Raw genomic sequence first — 20,150 nt, 5'->3', positions numbered from 1 at the left:
TCATCGTATCTCCATATATGGCCATCTCCGTATATGGAGATATAAGTCGTCCATGCCCAAGTATGGGCTGGTGAGGTCAGACTTTGTGTGATGCGTAGGTTATCTCCATATATGGAGATTCAACATTCCAGGTGTAACTATGGCTACCCGTATGACGTGAGAGGTGGAGGTTGTCATATTTGTGGAGATAAGCGACCAACGTTCGCTTATCTCCCGATTAGGGAGTCTTACTGGTAATTGCGACCGTCAGGGAGCAGTTTACTATGAAAACCTCCACCGGCCGTCCGTCTGTCGGTCGGTCGGTCGGTCGGTCGGTCGGTCGGTCGGTCGGTCACACGTCACACCTTTGCCCTGCTCATATCTCCACATCAGTATGACATCACACCACATGTGTACACAAACCTTTGTGTACGTTGCTGTGGCAACAGTCTGTTGTTGCTGGTTTGTTAGTGTACGTTAGCAACCACCTTAGCAACCATGGTTTTACCCTAGCAACCAACTGTTTACCCTAGCAACCAACTGTTTACCATAGCAACCATGTTTTTTTACCCTAGCAACCAACTGTTTACCATAGCAACCAGATACGCAGAGCAGGGATCTCCATATATGGGCATAAACAGGTGACATCACACTGATGTCAGATACTCAGAGCAGGGATTTCTCCATAATATATGTGCATAAAAGGGATTATGTTAGGGATCTCCATATATGGGCATAAAAGGGATTCTGTTAGGGATCTCCATATATGGGCATACCAGGGATTCTGTTAGGGATCTCCATATATGGGCATAAAAGGGATTCTGTTAGGGATCTCCATATATGGGCATAAAAGGGATTCTGTTAGGGATCTCCATATATGGGCATAAAAGGGATTCTGTTAGGGATCTCCATATATGGGCATAAAAGGGATTCTGTTAGGGATCTCCATATATGGGCATAAAAGGGATTCTGTTAGGGATCTCCATATATGGGCATAAAAGGGATTCTGTTAGCTGTTAGTGATCTCCATATATGGGCATAAAGGGGATGCTGTTAGGGATCTCCATATATGGGCATAAAAGGGATTCTGTTAGGGATCTCCATATATGGGCATGAAATGGATTCTGTTAGGGATCTCCATATATGGGCATAAAAGGGATTGTATCCCAGATGATGCCCTGTTAGGAGATCCACACTAACAGAATCCATATATGGTCCTACCGACAGCTGCTATAATTCAACCCTGGCGATAAGGTCTGAGTCGAAGAAATGCTTCTTTCCTGGTATCAAAACCTCCACCGGCCGTCGGTCGGTCACACGTCACACGTCACACCTTTGCCCTGCTCATATCTCCGCATCAGTATGACATCACACCACATGTGTACACAAACCTTTGTGTACGTTGCTGTGGCAACCCTAGCAACCAACTGTTTACCCTAGCAACCAACTGTTTACCATAGCAACCATGTTTTTTTACCCTTGTAAGGTACTTGATCTTATGAGTGTATGTTTGCAAGCGGGCGGTTATATAGTCCCCTGATGATGTCATCATTATGCCCATATTTAGTGGTATGGCGAGGTCAGCTGTACCCAAATATGGAGTCCATGCAGCAGTGGTAACCATAACAACCAGGGCTCTCTCAAACATATTGAGTAACCATGACGACCCTCTGTAAACAAATGTGGATCAAACAAGTGTGGTCACTGATGATGACGTGCTCTGACATCACTCTGTGACATCACAAGCTCATGGGGTAACTGGGTTCATTATATCTTTATCCTGTCAAGCAGAAACCTTGTATCTACATTTTTCTTGTCCCTTTTATGCCCATATATGGAGATCCCTGATGTCAACAGTATATATGCCCATATATGGGCATGCCCCCTTTTGTGCCCATATATATGGAGCTGACTGTCGTTGTGCCTTTTATGCCCATATGGAGATCTCTGTATATGTCGGTTCTTGTCTCTTTTATGCCCATATATGGAGATCCCTGATGTCATCAGTATATGCCTATATATGGGCATGGCCCCTTTTGTACCCATATATGGAGCTGACTGATTTGTTTGCGGGTGGTGGGCGGACCTCTTTGACATGTCACCATGACTCAGCCATAACAATACTGTATAAGCCTTATATGGTTATAGCCTGGTGTTGCTCATACTAATTCCTCACTGCGTGTCCACTACCAACAGGGGGTGGTGTTGTGCAGTCTGGTTTATTAACCAGGCTAATATGGTTATAGCTGAGTCATGGTGACATGAGCGTGACAGGAACTCCTGGAGTTCCCATTTCAGCTATGCCCAAATATGGATGGTGTTGTCTAACCTCAATGTCATCAGTATATGCCCATGCCCATATATGGGCATATACTGCTTATGAGCCGATGAGTTGTGTCAGAGTCGAGATCCTGCTTGCATCTAATCTGTCGGTAGATAATGCCGGTCTTATATAAGGGTCATTTGTGTACGGTGTGATGTCATACTGATGTCAGCAGTGTGATGTCATACTGATGTCAGCAGCTATGTCTCTATATATGGAGTTATATATTGTTCGTGTCCAAATATGGGGCTTGTGAGGTCAGACTTAGTGAGATTCGTCGGTTATATTTGTGGAGATAAGCGACCAACGGTCGCTTATCTCCCGATTAGGGAGTCTTACTGGTTTATTGTATGACATCACGCCACATCATCAGCTGTGGACTCTGTGATGTCATCGTATCGCATCAGTATATAGGGCTTGTTTGTTTATTGCGACCGTCAGGGAGCAATTTACTATGAAAACCTCCACCGGCCGTCCGTCCGTCCGTCGGTCGGTCGGTCGGTCGGTCACACGTCACACGTCACACCTTTGCCCTGCTCATATCTCCGCATCAGTATATAGGGCTTGTTTGTTTATTGTATGACATCACGCCACATCATCAGCTGTGGACTCTGTGATGTCATCGTATCGCATCAGTATATAGGGCTTGTTTGTTTATTGTATGACATCACGCCACATCATCAGCTGTGGACTATGTGATGTCATCGTATCTCCATATATGGCCATCTCCGTATATGGAGATATAAGTCGTCCATGCCCAAGTATGGGCTGGTGAGGTCAGACTTTGTGTGATGCGTAGGTTATCTCCATATATGGAGATTCAACATTCCAGGCAATGCTCTCTTCCCTGGTGAGAATTGCCCCTTTATATAGGGCTTGTTTGTGTATTGTATGACATCATGCCACATCATCAGCTGTGGACTCTGTGATGTCATCGTATCTCCATATATGGCCATCTCCGTATATGGAGATATAAGTCGTCCATGCCCAAGTATGGGCTGGTGAGGTCAGACTTTGTGTGATGCGTAGGTTATCTCCATATATGGAGATTCAACATTCCAGGTGTAACTATGGCTACCCGTATGACGTGAGAGGTGGAGGTTGTGATATTTGTGGAGATAAGCGACCAACGGTCGCTTATCTCCCGATTAGGGAGTCTTACTGGTTGCGACCGTCAGGGAGCAGTTTACTATGAAAACCTCCACCGGCCGTCCGTCGGTCGGTCGGTCGGTCGGTCGGTCACACGTCACACGTCACACGTCACACCTTTGCCCTGCTCATATCTCCGCATCAGTATATAGGGCTTGTTTGTTTATTGTATGACATCACGCCACATCATCAGCTGTGGACTCTGTGATGTCATCGTATCGCATCAGTATATAGGGCTTGTTTGTTTATTGTATGACATCACGCCACATCATCAGCTGTGGACTCTGTGATGTCATCGTATCTCCATATATGGCCATCTCCGTATATGGAGATATAAGTCGTCCATGCCCAAGTATGGGCTGGTGAGGTCAGACTTTGTGTGATGCGTAGGTTATCTCCATATATGGAGATTCAACATTCCAGGCAATGCTCTCTTCCCTGGTGAGAATTGCCCCTTTATATAGGGCTTGTTTGTGTATTGTATGACATCACGCCACATCATCAGCTGTGGACTCTGTGATGTCATCGTATCTCCATATATGGCCATCTCCGTATATGGAGATATAAGTCGTCCATGCCCAAGTATGGGCTGGTGAGGTCAGACTTTGTGTGATGCGTAGGTTATCTCCATATATGGAGATTCAACATTCCAGGTGTAACTATGGCTACCCGTATGACGTGAGAGGTGGAGGTTGTGATATTTGTGGAGATAAGCGACCAACGGTCGCTTATCTCCCGATTAGGGAGTCTTACTGGTTGCGACCGTCAGGGAGCAGTTTACTATGAAAACCTCCACCGGCCGTCCGTCGGTCGGTCGGTCGGTCGGTCACACGTCACACGTCACACGTCACACCTTTGCCCTGCTCATATCTCCGCATCAGTATATAGGGCTTGTTTGTTTATTGTATGACATCACGCCACATCATCAGCTGTGGACTCTGTGATGTCATCGTATCGCATCAGTATATAGGGCTTGTTTGTTTATTGTATGACATCACGCCACATCATCAGCTGTGGACTCTGTGATGTCATCGTATCTCCATATATGGCCATCTCCGTATATGGAGATATAAGTCGTCCATGCCCAAGTATGGGCTGGTGAGGTCAGACTTTGTGTGATGCGTAGGTTATCTCCATATATGGAGATTCAACATTCCAGGCAATGCTCTCTTCCCTGGTGAGAATTGCCCCTTTATATAGGGCTTGTTTGTGTATTGTATGACATCACGCCACATCATCAGCTGTGGACTCTGTGATGTCATCGTATCTCCATATATGGCCATCTCCGTAAATGGAGATATAAGTCGTCCATGCCCAAGTATGGGCTGGTGAGGTCAGACTTTGTGTGATGCGTAGGTTATCTACATATATGGAGATTCAACATTCCAGGTGTAACTATGGCTACCCGTATGACGTGAGAGGTGGAGGTTGTGATATTTGTGGAGATAAGCGACCAACGGTCGCTTATCTCCCGATTAGGGAGTCTTACTGGTTGTATGACATCACGCCACATCATCAGCTGTGGACTCTGTGATGTCATCGTATCTCCATATATGGCCATCTCCGTATATGGAGATATAAGTCGTCCATGCCCAAGTATGGGCTGGTATCAAAACCTCCACCGGCCGTCGGTCGGTCGGTCGGTCGGTCGGTCGGTCGGTTGGTCGGTCACACGTCACACGTCACACCTTTGCCCTGCTCATATCTCCGCATCAGTATGACATCACACCACAATTGTACACAAACCTTTGTGTACGTTGCTGTGGCAACAGTCTGTTGTTGCTGGTCTGTTAGTGTACGTTAGCAACCACCTTAGCAACCATGGTTTTACCCTAGCAACCAACTGTTTACCCTAGCAACCAACTGTTTACCATAGCAACCATGTTTTTTTACCCTAGCAACCAACTGTTTACCATAGCAACCATTATATGGGCATAAAAGGGATTCTGTTAGGGATGTCCATATATGGGCATAAAAGGGATTCTGTTAGGGATCTCCATATATGGGCATAAAAGGGATTCTGTTAGGGATCTCCATATATGGGCATAAAAGGGATTCTGTTAGGGATCTCCATATATGGGCATAAAAGGGATTCTGTTAGGGATCTCCATATATGGGCATAAAAGGGATATAAGACCGGCATTATCTACCGACAGATTGTGGAGATAAGCGACCAACGGTCGCTTATCTCCCGATTAGGGAGTCTTACTGGTTGTAAACTGCTCCCTGACGGTCGCAATGAAAACCTCCACCGGCCGTCCGTCCGTCGGTCACACGTCACACGTCACACCTTTGCCCTGCTCATATCTCCGCATCAGTATGACATCACACCACATGTGTACACAAACCTTTGTGTACGTTGCTGTGGCAACAGTCTGTTGTTGCTGGTCTGTTAGTGTACGTTAGCAACCATGGTTTTACCCTAGCAACCAACTGTTTACCCTAGCAACCAACTGTTTACCATAGCAACCATGTTTTTTTACCCTAGCAACCAACTGTTTACCATAGCAACCAGATACGCAGACAGGGATCTCCATATATGGGCATAAACAGGTGACATCACACTGATGTCAGATACTCAGAGCAGGGATTTCTCCATAATATATGGGCATAAAAGGGATTCTGTTAGGGATCTCCATATATGGGCATAAAAGGGATTCTGTTAGGGATCTCCATATATGGGCATAAAAGGGATTCTGTTAGGGATCTCCATATATGGGCATAAAAGGGATTCTGTTAGGGATCTCCATATATGGGCATAAAAGGGATTCTGTTAGAGATCTCCATATATGGGCATAAAATGGATTCTGTTAGCTGTTAGTGATCTCCATATATGGGCATAAAAGGGATGCTGTTAGGGATCTCCATATATGGGCATAAAAGGGATTCTGTTAGGGATCTCCATATATGGGCATGAAAGGGATTCTGTTAGGGATCTCCATTTATGGGCATAAAAGGGATTGTATCCCAGATGATGCCCTGTTAGGAGATCCACACTAACAGAATCCATATATGGTCCTACCGACTAGGGTTTTGGGCGGTAACCGCCGTACCGCCGTACCGCGGTAAACCGAGGCCTACCGCGGTGTCATGGTCCTTACCGCGGTCAAAAAAGACAAAAAATAGTATATTTTTTTATTGAAAACAAGCGAGTTTTAAAACAGGGAGAAGCGAGGACCGCATGCGCTCCATGCCGCTCTGCTCTGGGCCGTATACCACAGTTTGGAAGCCACATACAGTGTACGTCACTCGTGACTGTCCGAGTGGCTGCTGCCCTGCTGTGCAGGTCTGCAGCAGCAGCAGCGTCGTAGGGGAGTACGGAACAGAGTAAACTTTCTCTGTAATCCACGACACAAGTATGTTAATACATACCTTGTGTTGTGCCTGTTTCTTTTTTTATTCATACGGATTACGAGCGGAGCGCGGGCTGCGTGGACTAACCGAAAATGAAACTATTTTACTTTTTCAACCGCGACGCGCGATGAGCCCCGTCGGCGATTTTATAACCTTTTCTGTCAAGTCTTGTAACTAAAACCTGTATCAGCACTCAATCACTGCGTTTTGAGACGTGAGTTTACCATAGAGTTATGGAGTTTACAGAATCACTGTAGCCTACACGATCCTGACTACCCGTCTCTCTCTTCTGGTTTGTTCACACACAGTAGTGTCAGTTCAGAAAAAGCTAAGGTATGGCAACATGACTGGTGTTGCCATACCTTAGCAACAGGCATGATATATTTATTTTAAGAAGTACATATAATATATAATTATATATACCTATAATATAATTATAATACCTTGTTAAAGTGACCATTTTGTTACATTTTGCATTTGTAGTTATTTTACTGTAATTTACCAACATAATAACCAGTACAGATAGACAAAGAGACGTTTATGGATTTACATTTAGAACTAACTTTTATCTCCCCCCCCCCCCCCCCCCCCTCGACCCAGGCCTGTAAGGCAGCTGCATATCCCTGCCATACCCAATTGACGCCCCTGTTCACACACAGCTGTGTGAAAAGTACGGAGCCTATGTTACTATGGTAACCCGACAGGGCACAGATCTAAAACACGTCGCATCCGCGACGCGTATCTGATATACTCTATGGTTCTGAGCTTGTAGATCTGCTCCTTTTAAAGCCAGACCCGCTGTGCTGTGCGGAGAAGTATAACTCGGGCAGTCAGGCTGTGGAGAGGCGACTTTTGGGAAGATGATTGCAATATTTTGGCTTATCGCCGAACCTTAATTAATAGATACGGGGGTGCGGTAATTACCGCAGTACCGGCGGTAAATGGGAAGACGGTAATCGCGGTAACAAAATGTCGATACCGCCCCAGGCCTACTACCGACAGCTGCTATAAGCCAACCCTGGCGATAAGGTCTGAGTCGAAGAAATGCTTCTTTCCTGGCAAGAATTGCCCCTTTATACTGTAGGGCTCGTTTGTGTATTGTATGACATCACGCCACATCATCGGCTGAGGACTGTGTGATGTCATCATATCTCCATATATGGAGACATAAGTTGCTCATGCCCAAATATGGGCTGGTGAGGTCAGACTTAGTGTGATGCGTAGGTTATCTCCATATATGGAGATTCAACTTCAATGAGTAACCATGGCAAACTGTCAACTGCCCGTATGTCTTGATAATTGGTAAAACAAACTTTTGGCCTATTTGTGGAGATAAGCGACCGTTGGTTGCTTATCTCCCGATTAGGGAGTCTTACTGGTAAACGATACAATAGTGCCGTTTCATTACGTTTTAATACCATTTTGCACTAACGTAAACATGCAGTCATATAATATGTTATGAGAAATAACGTATTTTTGCAATGTCACACCACGTCGCCGTCGCGGGCTCTAAGCGTGTGTGTGTGTGTGTGTGTGTGTGTGTGTGTGTGTGTGTGTGTGTGTGTGTGTGTGTGTGTGTGTGTGTGTGTGTGTGTGTGTGTGTGTGTGTGTGTGTGTGTGTGTGTGTGTGTGTGACGTCAATAGGCTTTACCCCGCCCCCGCTGAAGTAGAATCTCCGTCCCCAGGCTCAGACTCAATCCCAAAACGAAGTGTGTGTGTGATAGAGTCTGACGCTTGCAGTCAGGCTAGGACAAAATGTGGCCATATTTTCCCAAATACGGATGCGCTGGGATGAGGTGTCACACATGGGCTTAATATTGATGACGTCAGGGATCTCCATATATGGGCATAAAAGGGACAAGGACAGAATTAATTTGCAACATCATTGTGATGTCAGAACAGGCAGCAATATACTTCTGCTGAGCTGGGATGATATTGATGACATCAGGGTAGGGTGGGCAATATGAAAAAATACAATATCACAATATTTTTCCAAGCTGTATCACAATACACGATTTTATCACAATTCTTTTTCATGTTGGTTTTTATGTTTGTTTTTCAAGTTACGTAACAGTACACCACCTACACTACAGTACAAGGTAACAAAAACTAAAAGAAAAAGGAGTAACAGACCATTTAGACCAGTGGTCCTCAAAGCGGGGTCCAGGGACTCTCTGGGTTCCTTTTGGGGGGTTTAAATTGATCCTTACAAGTATGTAACTCTGACAGTATACAAATTAAATCCCTTACGGGTCCATTTTGGTTTCATTTGTATACTGTTAGAGTTAAGGGGAGACCTTGACATTTTAAAGTTTGAGAACTACTGATTTAGACAAAAATGCAGGTTTAAATGAATTCTGCAATGAATCTCTGTATTAACAAGTCTCCCTGTATCACGATATAAACGATATCTATGAAAAGGCATATCGTGGAGACATTGTATCGTCTCAACGAAATGTATCACCATATCGCCCACCCCTACATCAGGGATCTCCATATAGGCCGATGGGCATAAAATGGACAAGGACAGAATTTATTTGCAGCATCATTGTGATATCAGAACAGGTCAGCTATATCCTTATGCTGAGGTTGGATGATATTGATGACATCAGAGATCTCCATAAGGGCATAAAAGGGACAAGGACGGAATTAATTTGCAACATCATTGTGATGTCAGAACAGGTCAGCTATATCCTTATGCTGAGCTGGGATGAGGTGATGTCAGAACAGGTTAGACATAATTATGTGATGCATGTCATTGTGATGTCAGAAGAGTGACAGACTCAAAAGCGTGACATACTGTACAGGATCTGGAGGTTTTCATACTAAGTAGTGACCTACGGTCGCAATCATTATGATGTCACGTGAAACTTGGCCCATTTATAGTCTGGTTATGCTGAAAGGAAAACGGTTAGTTCCCTATTTGAAGCAATGAGACATTACCCCAGGTGAAGGAGTTTAAGTATCTCGGGGTCTTGTTCACAAGTGAGAGAAAGGGGAAGACGGACAAGGAGATCAGCCGGAGAATCGGAGCAGCAGGAGCGGTTTTGCAGTCGCTGAATCGCACTGTTGTGAAGAAAAAAGAGTTGAGCCGTAAGGCAAAGCTCTCTGTCTTTCGAGCAATCTTCGTTCCCACTCTCACCTATAGTCATGAAGTGTGGGTCATGACCGAAAGTATAAGGTCTTGGGTACAAGCGGCCGAAATGAGTTTTCTCAGAAGGGTGGCTGGTATCTCCCTTAGAGATAGGGTGAGAAGTTCAATCACCCGAGAGAGACTTGGAGTAGAACCGCTGCTCCTACACTTGGAAAGGAGTCAGCTTAGGTGGTTCGGGCATCTAGTACGGATGCCCCCCGAGCGCCTTCCTAGGAAGGTCCTCGATGCACGTCCCACTGGGAGGAGACCCCATGGCAGACCTAAGACCAGATGGAAGGATTATATCTCCAGACTGGCCTGGGAACGACTCTGTATACTCCCAGAGGGAGTGGAGGAAGTTGCGCAGGATAAGGAAATCTGGAAGTCTCAGTTGGAACTGTTACCCCAGCGACCCGATTCCGGATAAGCGGTTGAAGATGGATGGATGGATGGACTGTGAAATAGTGAAACCTAATTGCGACCGTCAGGTCGCACTTACTACCAAAACCTCCACTGGCTGTCTGTCCGTCCGTCTGTCTGTCCGTCACACGTCACACGTCACACTTTTGCCCTGCTCATATCTCCGCAACCGTTGCCCTGATCCATGCCAAATTTTGCACACATACTCCTTGCCTGCCAAACCACCCATCAATTCTCACATGGCCCTCTTCTAGCGCCACCATGAGGCCGATTCTTGAAAAAGGCATTTTTGGACACTGCTCCTACAATTTTTGCCCTAAAATCACGCAAATCGGTACACAGTATGTTTACACTCATCTCAACATGGATATGTCCCATTTAGCGCCACCTTCAGGCCGACTTTTTAAAACACATTTTTGTACACTGCTCCTCCAAATTTTGCCCTAAAATCACGCAAATCGGTACACACTTGCTCTACACTGATGTCATCAACATGGATCTGTCCCATTTAGCGCCACCTTCAGGCCGATTTTTTAAAACACATTTTTGGACACTACTCCTACAGATTTTGCCCTAAAAACACGCAAATCGCTACACAGCATGTCTACACTCATGTCATCAAAATGGATCTGTCCAATATAGCGCCACCATCAGGCCGATTTTTTCAAACACATTTTTGGACACTGCTCCTACAGATTTTGCCCTAAAATCACGCAAATCGCTACACAGTATGGCTACACTCATCTCATCAACATGGATCTGTCCCATATAGCGCCACCATCGGGCCGATTTTTACAAACACATTTTTGGACACTTCTACACATTTTGGCCTAAAATCACGCTGCGACATGACGGTCGCTTAGTTATCTCCCGATTAAGGAGTCTTACTGGTATACCTACAGTAAACCAAATTAAACACAAAACTAAATGTAATATTTAGAATTCTATCAAAACAAATTGTCACACACATCTTCTCAAAAACATGGGACGTGAATGCTAAGACTGTCTGTTTTGCTAGTAGATAGATAGTATGGAGTCACATGAGGTTTGCCCTTGTTGTTAAGAGTGGCATGGGATGTAACGTGTAGTGTACTCTATCTCTCAGACTGGGGAAGGATGTAACCTTCGCGTCACATCATCATATCAGTGTTTCGGCCCTTTCAACTCCCTCATGAAAGGAGGCCAGCTACAGGGTGATCAAGCCTCGCTCCTCCCGTTTGTGTGTGAAAGCTGGCGAAAACCTCTGGGAACTCAGATTATAAGCCTGAGCTTGTGTCCCATGCCCATTCTTGAGATTTTGCCTAGCTGTTTAGATGGTCCTCTTCCCTGAGTCCAGCCTACAGCTGGCTGCATACCTAATAACTTAAACCTGACTGTTTTCACTTCCAATGTATTCAAGCGCTTTGAGCACTTGGAAAAGCGCTATAAAAATGCAACCCATTATTAGAGTTAAGTAATATAATTAAAGGATTCACAATGCCTAATACGGTATGTCTATAAGGTGTACGGCATTTCTTGTAATCATCATATCACTGACTGTCATTGTGGATGGATGGATGTTCACATCATGTAACAAGAATGGCTCTTTAAATGATTTGAAATACTTGGGCTGCTCTATTTAATTTTTTTTCTCCCAGGTACCCAAACCTAAAAAGTCCTATTTCAGAAATACTGATCTACAAGTTCACAATGTGTCGTGCGCGTATAGATGCGCTATTTTCACTAGTACCACTACTACTTTTTGGAAAATGTCATTCTAATTATTTTTAGCTTCAACTACTTTGAACTTAGACCAAACCTGCTTCCAGTTGCGCTTGATCAGTGGAAGGGAACTACTGCATATGCACACTTTCTGCACGACATGTCAACTGACTTCATAATTGGATACACATCTCTTCAACAACTGGCTGTGCCTCATTTTGTCAGCTATTGTCTTTGATCTCTCTGCTGCAGTATCTGAAGTGGGGGCTAAGAATATTGTCATGGGACCAGACAGTGCAAACTAGGGTTGCAGATTAGCCTGGCTTTACCAGTTTTTTCCTGTTACACATATTAACCCACTTAAAACAACTGTACTCGTGACTGTACATCTGAGTTGTTGTTCAGTGTGAAGTTGTGTATTCTCACATCAGGACTGTGTGACCTTTGTATTTCTGGAAATCCCAGAGGTGTGTCAAAGGGCAAAAGGTGATCGTGCTTTTGCTTCTGTGGCCCTTTTAGACTATAGACTATTAGATCAATGTCCCTGGTGAGTCAGGCTATCTTTAGTCCCATCCCCAATTCTATAAAAATGTCCAAAGATCTGTGCTTTCTCTCCTACATTTTTACTGTGATATACTCTAAGCCCAGTTTTATTGTTTCGCACAAGGCCGTTGTGTGACTTAAAAGACGACTTCACCCATTTTCAACCTATCGTTATATAATTGGTCCTCACTGATTAATGCTCATTATAATACCATTTTTGTCTACTCCATCTGTGTCTCAGAGGAGGGCTGTGGACACTTCAAAAACCCTAATAGAATAGAAACCACAAGCTTTCTATTCCTGCAAAGTTAGCATGCTATAATGGAAGCCATTGTTCTCGCGTTAATAAAACTCTAAATGAAAAATGTGAAGTCTTGTTTGAAAAAAGAAAAATAGGCGCTGGGCACCAGGTTTCTGAAGTGTCGTCAGACTAGATTCTTTTAAATGTAATTTTATCATGAAGATATATGAAGATAGGTTGAAAATGGGTGAAGTTGACCTTTAAGTCTAGGTTTATCAATTTGTTGAAATAATAATAACAAATTAAAATAATAATGTTGTGATTATTCGATTAATCGAAAAAGTAATCAATAGAATAATCACTAATGAAATAATGAATAGTTGCAGCCCTGCTATTTACTGTAGATCAGGGGTCTTCAACGGGGTCCGGGACCCCTAAGGGGTCCTTAGAGTTACTACAGGGGGGCCGCCAAATCCTTGTGTGATAAGATAAAACGGCATTGAGAGCTTGTAGATCGGCAATTTTCGGCAAATAGGTTTGGTGTAACCTCGCGTCACCAGGTTTTCCGCTGGGGGAAAGCCTGGTCTTCGTTTACTAAACGGGTCGTTTGATCCGGTCTAGACCGGATGGTATCCTACGTCATTTTGTATTCAAAACGGACTACACTTTGGCAGGAAACACCAAACTGGAAACAGTTTCAACCCAATTAGCGCATGCGCAAGTAGTTAGCGCATGCGCAAGTAGGGGTTAAAACTGTTTCCGGATTAGTGTTTCCTGCCAAACTGTAGTCCGTTTTGAATACAAAATGACGTAGGATACCATCCGCTCCCGACCGGATCAAAAGCCAGAAATTGGAAGCCGTCCCAGGCTAGGTTTGGTGTAGAGGTAAAAAAGAGCAGACCAAGTACATAGTGTAAGGTCAAGTTTACAAATTATCCACAATGTAAGTGGTTAAATGTCTGAAAATACACATTAACGGTAACATGAATCCAACATAGACTGATGACAGTGCTGTCAAACAAGTCTATGAATCTACTGTATCTATGAAATCGATGAAAATCTGCATCACACATTTATACAATATGTAGAGGGGGTCCCTGCTTCATCTCTCTCTATGCTAAGGGGTCCTTGGCCTGAAAACGTTGAAGACCCCTGTTGTAGATACAGATGACTTACTGTACCTTTCTCTTGGCAGGCTCTGTTTGCCATACGCAGAGTGCTCTTGGCTCAACACACAGCGTTCCCGGTCTCAGGTGCTGACCTGTATGATGAACTGTTGAGCTCTACAGCCATCCTCGGCACTGGAAACCCAAGGTAAACAATCCCAATAGTCATACTCAGGGGCGTCACAAGGGGTAGGAAAGTGGGACTGGGTCACCAGGGCCCAAGGTGGAGGGGCCCTAGTAACTTTAGCTATTGAAAAATAGCAGATATACAAGCTCACAGCGCGGCACCGAGTGCCGCGCTGCGAGCTTGTAGATCTGCTATTTTTGAAAAAGTTGTGAAAATGTGTGCAAATCTTTGAATATGTATTTTTTTAAGCGAACATTTGTAACTCAAATTTTGCTTCCGGGGTAGTCCCTGGAACTAAATATTTACCAGTAAGACTCCCTAATCGGGAGATAAGCGACCGTAGGTCACATGTATACACAAAGAGTAGGGAGCAGTGTCCCCAAAAAATGTGGACGGATCCATGTTGATGACATGAGTGTAGACATACTGTGTACCGAGTTGAGTGATTTTAGGGCAAAAATTGGAGGAGCAGTGTCCAAAAATGTGTTTTGCAAGAATCGGCCTCATGGTGGCGCTAGAAGAGGGCCATGTGAGAAATGAGGGGTGGGGTCTCCGCGCCGCCGAGGCGGACGAATAGGTACCGGCCCCGGCTCTCCCGGTGGCTCCTAGGCCAAGTTAGGGCATTTTATGTGCGCTGCAGTGGCAGGGGGTCCTCCACTGGGGGCGCCACCACTTTTGCATCCGTTCTGGAGCACAAGGAGTCGGTAGTCCCCGGGAATTCCCCGTGAGCAGCCCCGTTGGGGTGGTCATTTGGTCATTTTTGCACATTTGGTCATTTTTTACATCTGGGGGTCCCCCAGGGACCTGGGGGTCCCTGGAGCTCCGGAGGTCCTTGGAGGTTGTAGTTTGGCAGGCAAGGAGTGTGTGTGCAAAATCTGGCATGGATCGGGGCAACGGTTGCGGAGATATGAGCAGGGCAAAAGTGTGACGTGTGACGTGTGACGGACTGACGCACGGACACCTGGTGGAGCTTTCTGTAGTAAGTGCGACCTACGGTCACAATAAACATGGGTTTCTTGCACACATTTTCACAGTTTTTCAAAAATAGCAGATCTACAAGCTTGCAGCGCGGCACTCGGTGCCGCGCTGTGAGCTTGTATATCTGCTATTTTTCAATAGTTAACATTCATGGGGGGCCCGCAGTGAATCCTTGTACCCAGGGCCCAGAATTTGGTGTGACGCCCCTGGTCATACTACTACAGTATAATGCACCAAATCTCTGTCCGCAAGGAAATGATTATTATTATGCACAGGAGAATGCGTCCCTTTTATGCCCGTGTGACTTAAGGATTATAGTTGTGATTGGTGGCAGGTAGTGCTAAAAGGGAAAAGCCACCATAAAACAGAATGTAATTACGAACTCCTTATTTGTATTCCTATTCCTAATGCTCAATTATATTTGTGAATGGCTGTCTCAAAAAGCTCATCGTGGAAAAATAAACTGCTTTACGCTGAATTGATGGCGGCGTTATGGGCTCATGGGACGTTTATTTAATCCTGTTTATCGACGCTTTCGGGCGGAAACCATGTATGTCCAAAACCATTCCTTCATTATTATATATTACAAAAAGAGATATAAGGTTTCTGCCCGACAGCGATGATATCCAAACAATGTTCATTTTATGAATACAGACTGAACCAGGAAAACCACAGTGGCATAGCATCCTTAGAACTGGTCTCATAAAGTGCCAGTGGAGCAGCTCTGGAAAGTGGGAAGGACATTCTGAATGCCACAATTTTACTTGTAACAGGGTATTTCATTTGGGGGTGGGCGATATGGTGATAATTATCGTTGAGACGATACAATGTCTCCACGATATGCCCTTTCAGGGATATCGTATATACCGTGATACAATGGACGACTACCGGCTCCGCCCCCTCCAAAAGCTGCCTCCGCCACTATCACAGCGCGCCGCTATTGGCTTCATTCACTTCAATGGGAAATACGGCGGATTGTACACACATTTTACACATTAAATATTAATTCCGTTTTGGACCCAGAGCTTCGAAATCTCTTCCAATCCATCAACAAGGCCTGGATCTGCATTGGAAAAAATATTTAGACCTTTACACTTTTAAAACAATACGACATAGGAATATATAAGGTCGCAGCAGAGGAATAAGGAATATGTCCATGGTTGCTGGACCACAGAAAGCCGTTTCAAACCAATTTAAATATGAATGGACTGTATTGGCCTAAACGACAATAACCCATGACTACAAACACCTTATTTGTTATGTTAAATAGCAACTGATATGTAATGTACGTCTGTGAATGTCTGAATGAACAGGGGTAGCGACGCGAAGTGTTGTATTTCAACTCTGCTTTCGACTGCAGGCTGTGGGTAGGGGCGTCACAAAGGGGGGAAAAGTGGGACTGACTTACCAGGGCCCACGGTGGAAGGGCCTTAATTATTTTAGACTTTATCGATTGAAAAATAGCAGATATACAAGCTCATAGCGCGGCACTGAGTGCCACGCTGCGAGCTTGTAGATTTGCTATTTTTGAAATCCCACGATGAAGAACATTCATGTGGGCCCACAGCGAATCCTTGTACCCAGGGCCCAGAATTTGATGCGACACCCTCTCCCTCTGCGGCTCGGCAGCTAAACTTGTCAGGAATCGCGAACATTTCACGCCAGAGATATCAAATGTTATAGATAAGATTTATAAGCAATCGGCATGATAAGAAACATGTAGCCTACATTTGAAGCAGTTTATTCTGGTTGGTTGTTTGTGTAATGGAGAGTAATAGCCTCTAAACTAATCAGTGAAAAGTGAAAACGGCTCTGTATAGGTCCAGCAGACAGGCGATTTCCTCATTCTGCTGTTGCGTCCTTATATATTCCTTTGTCGTATTGTTTTAAAAGTTTAAAGGTCTACATATTTTTCCAATGCATATCCAGGCCTTTGTTGACGGATTGGACGAGATTTCGAAGCTCTGGGTCCAAAACGGAATTAATATTTAATGTGTAAAATCCGCTGTATATCCATTCAAGTGAATGGTGCGGCTGTGATTCTCGTCGGAGGTCTCGGCGGAGAGGTGGGGGCGGAGCTCCCGGTAGTCATGAATTGTGGGAGCCTTGTAAAAAATCCTGTTTAATCGTTAATACAAAGATTCATTGCAGAATTAAATTTAAACCTTCATTTTGGTCTAAATTAGTAGTTTTCAAACTTTAAAAGGTCAGGGTCTCCACTGACAGTATACAAATGAAACCAAATGGACCCGTAAGGGTCCATTTGGTTTCATTTGTATAAGGGTCCATTTGGTTTCATTTGTATACTGTCAGAGTTACATACTTGTAAATTGTTCAATTTAGACCTCCCAAAAGGAACCCAGAGTCTAGTTTTTGTTAAGTAACTTGAAAAATAACAAAAACCAACGTGAAAAATAATCAATATAATTGTGTATCGTGATACAGCTTGGGAAACTATCGTGATATTGTGTTTTTCCATATCGCCCACCCCTAATTTCATTTCTACATTGTGGAATTGATACTTTTACTTCAGTACTTCTTCCGCCACTGTGCATGATATACAGGTCTCCAAACAGTTGAAGCACTGTCTCCATACTCTCCAGGGTGGTGTTGAGCTAGAACGTTTGTCCAGAGTAGGGATAGGACCATAAGTGATATTATCGTTTATCGTGATAAAAAACACTCAAGATAATCGTATCATGGAGATTTAATTTATCTTGATATCGTCCTCCGTCATGCACTGGGTTCAATTCACCTTATTATGTTTGCCGAGCTACATATCCGGTACCACCTAAACCCTCTTTAACTCATTTAGTGCCCATGAAATTAACGGATTATAAAGTCCACGATGCCACCTTCAGGCTGGCATCACCGCCGTTATCTTATTTTGAAGGCCAGAAGTCCAGAGCGCAATCACTTCCGGTCTGACGTCATCGGATCGTGCGCCGGAACCGATCCGTGTCCACGTGGAGTTGTGTAATGGCCGACCGGGAGCTTTTATAACTGTGTAACATAAGCGAGCATCTGCCTCCATCCTAGCTTCTAAAGTGTAGTTTTGAGATAATGGACATTAAAGATGAGATCCCCCGTCCACCTCAATGTTATGGATGGGACTATTTTGTGCTCGTGGAGCCGTGATGATGCGAAATCAGCGACGGATTTCGTCTCCGGACCTGCGGCCATTCTTCTCGGTAATGTACTCGCCGTTACAGTAATATATTACTTTTCCCGAGATATCTCGTGAATGGCACTACAGATACTCGAGTACATTTCACGAGACATCTCGGGAATGGCACTAGATGAGTTAATTGGTACGTAATTGGTAAAAGGTACTTACGTACTTGATACAGTCTTTTTTTCACACTCTATCAAACGTCTTTGCCAAAAAAATAGCCGATCTACAAGTTCACAACTTGTCGCAATGCGACGAATTGTGAGCTTGTAGATCTGCAATTTTTTTGGCAAATGTTCCACCCCAGGATAATGGATTTTGATTATCGCGATAATATGGTGAATCGCGATCACAATAATCGTGATATGAAATTTTCATATCGTCACATCCCCAGTCCAGAGTAGGGGAAGACAAGACAGTGACTGAGTGCATCTCGCTTTTTGCAGTCTGCAAGTGTGTCTGTGCAAACTGACCAGCACACTGAGTGAGAGTCATTGTCTGCTAGCTGGCCTTCCAGTCTGATCCTGCAGTTGACTCTCCGCAAATCTGAAAGACTTTGTTAGGTTGACATCTGGCCAGACAGCCTTTATTTCTAGTGATGCTATTGTGGACTAGCTGCCCGCAAGCCCCGCATACTAGTGCCCGATTTTCCCCTGGACGCGGAGTTCTTTGTTAAATCATAGGTTAGAATTGTTATACTTTACAATGACTTTGCTTGCTAGGCAGGTCAGGTATCCTCACAGCAAAAAAGGAGGAGACGAAAGTCTGTGTGACAGTCAAAGCTATCGCACATCTAAAGGCTCCCCAGTTTGCGGTGCTGAGCAGCTGAACAGTATAGTATAGAGACTTTGTGAAGAACTACTAAGTACTTTGGAACTCTTGGCTGTAAAATGAATTTAAAATTTTCATTTTTCAAACAAGGCGTAAGGTTTTTATAACAAATGTGATGATCGTGAAAAAGACTCCAAAGTACTTGGCATGGGCCAAATGAGATGAGGCTTTTGGCACCAGACTCACTAATGACATGTAATTGGAATCAGAGCATCATCTCAGCCTCAGGCTTAGCTGCTAGAAACAGAAAAGCCTGCTTAACATTAAGGAAGGAATCATACCTACAGGTGATGGGCTGGAGGGGCTGATTGGTGATGTTACAGGGAATGAAATCATCATGCTCAAAAGCAACATCATGTTTATTATGTCCTCAACGTAATTATAATGAAGATTGGGGCGCACAAGTAAGCCCTTATCTGCTAGCCCTGCTAGTAAGAACTGATCACCATTTTGTTGTTTTTGGGAGGTTCGGTTGTTTTGGAGAAAGCCGTCAGCCCGTCACAAAGTTTTGCTGGCTGTGTGTTGTTTGGGCAAAGAAAATATTTCTGTTTTCAGCTGGCGTGAAGTTGACTATATAATAGACATTTACGTTTTTTCTTCTTAACTTTTTCTCTGCCATTTTAAACATAGCTGTAGTAAGCAGCTGCCAAATTGTCCTTACCTTTTAACGTGGGCACGCGCACGCATCGTGCACAATCTGTGCGCGACTCATCTAGTAGACGTGTAGACTCGGTGACAAGCTTTCGAATACAAAAAACCCCATTGAAAAAGACATATCCGTTGCCACGCTGTATCTCTGCTTATCAGCCAGTGTTTACATGAAAAAGCATTGAAAAAAGCCAACTGTGCGCTATGGTAACACGTGGACACGTTCGCGCACAAAACGTACGATATGTGCGGGGATCATAATCCAGGCGTGTAGAGACTGGATCAAAGTTTCCAAACGCAAAAATCAGATTGAAAAACGAGCGTTCCATCGCCCAGTAGCTTCCACTTCTGTTACACAGTAAACCAATGGAGGCGGGACTATGGC

At 44.3% G+C, this 20,150-nt stretch overlaps 1 protein-coding gene across 1 annotated transcript in view; it reads left to right on the top strand.

Moving 5' to 3' along the window:
• Positions 1–20,150, top strand: part of rad51d (RAD51 paralog D) — a gene marked incomplete at its 3' end in the record, with an annotated part of 52,878 nt that overhangs the window by 10,945 nt on the left and 21,783 nt on the right. The window contains exon 3 of the mRNA XM_080749243.1: positions 14,039–14,157. Coding sequence (XP_080605369.1) covers positions 14,039–14,157 — 119 coding nt within the window. The remainder of the gene's footprint in view (positions 1–14,038; positions 14,158–20,150) is intronic.

This window comes from Nannobrachium achirus (genome assembly GCF_963921795.1).
Source record: "Nannobrachium achirus genome assembly, chromosome: 19".
In the NCBI taxonomy this organism is placed as follows: domain Eukaryota; kingdom Metazoa; phylum Chordata; class Actinopteri; order Myctophiformes; family Myctophidae; genus Nannobrachium; species Nannobrachium achirus.
The sequence above is the reverse complement of the archived record's forward strand: the minus strand, read 5'-3'. Positions and strand labels throughout refer to the sequence as shown.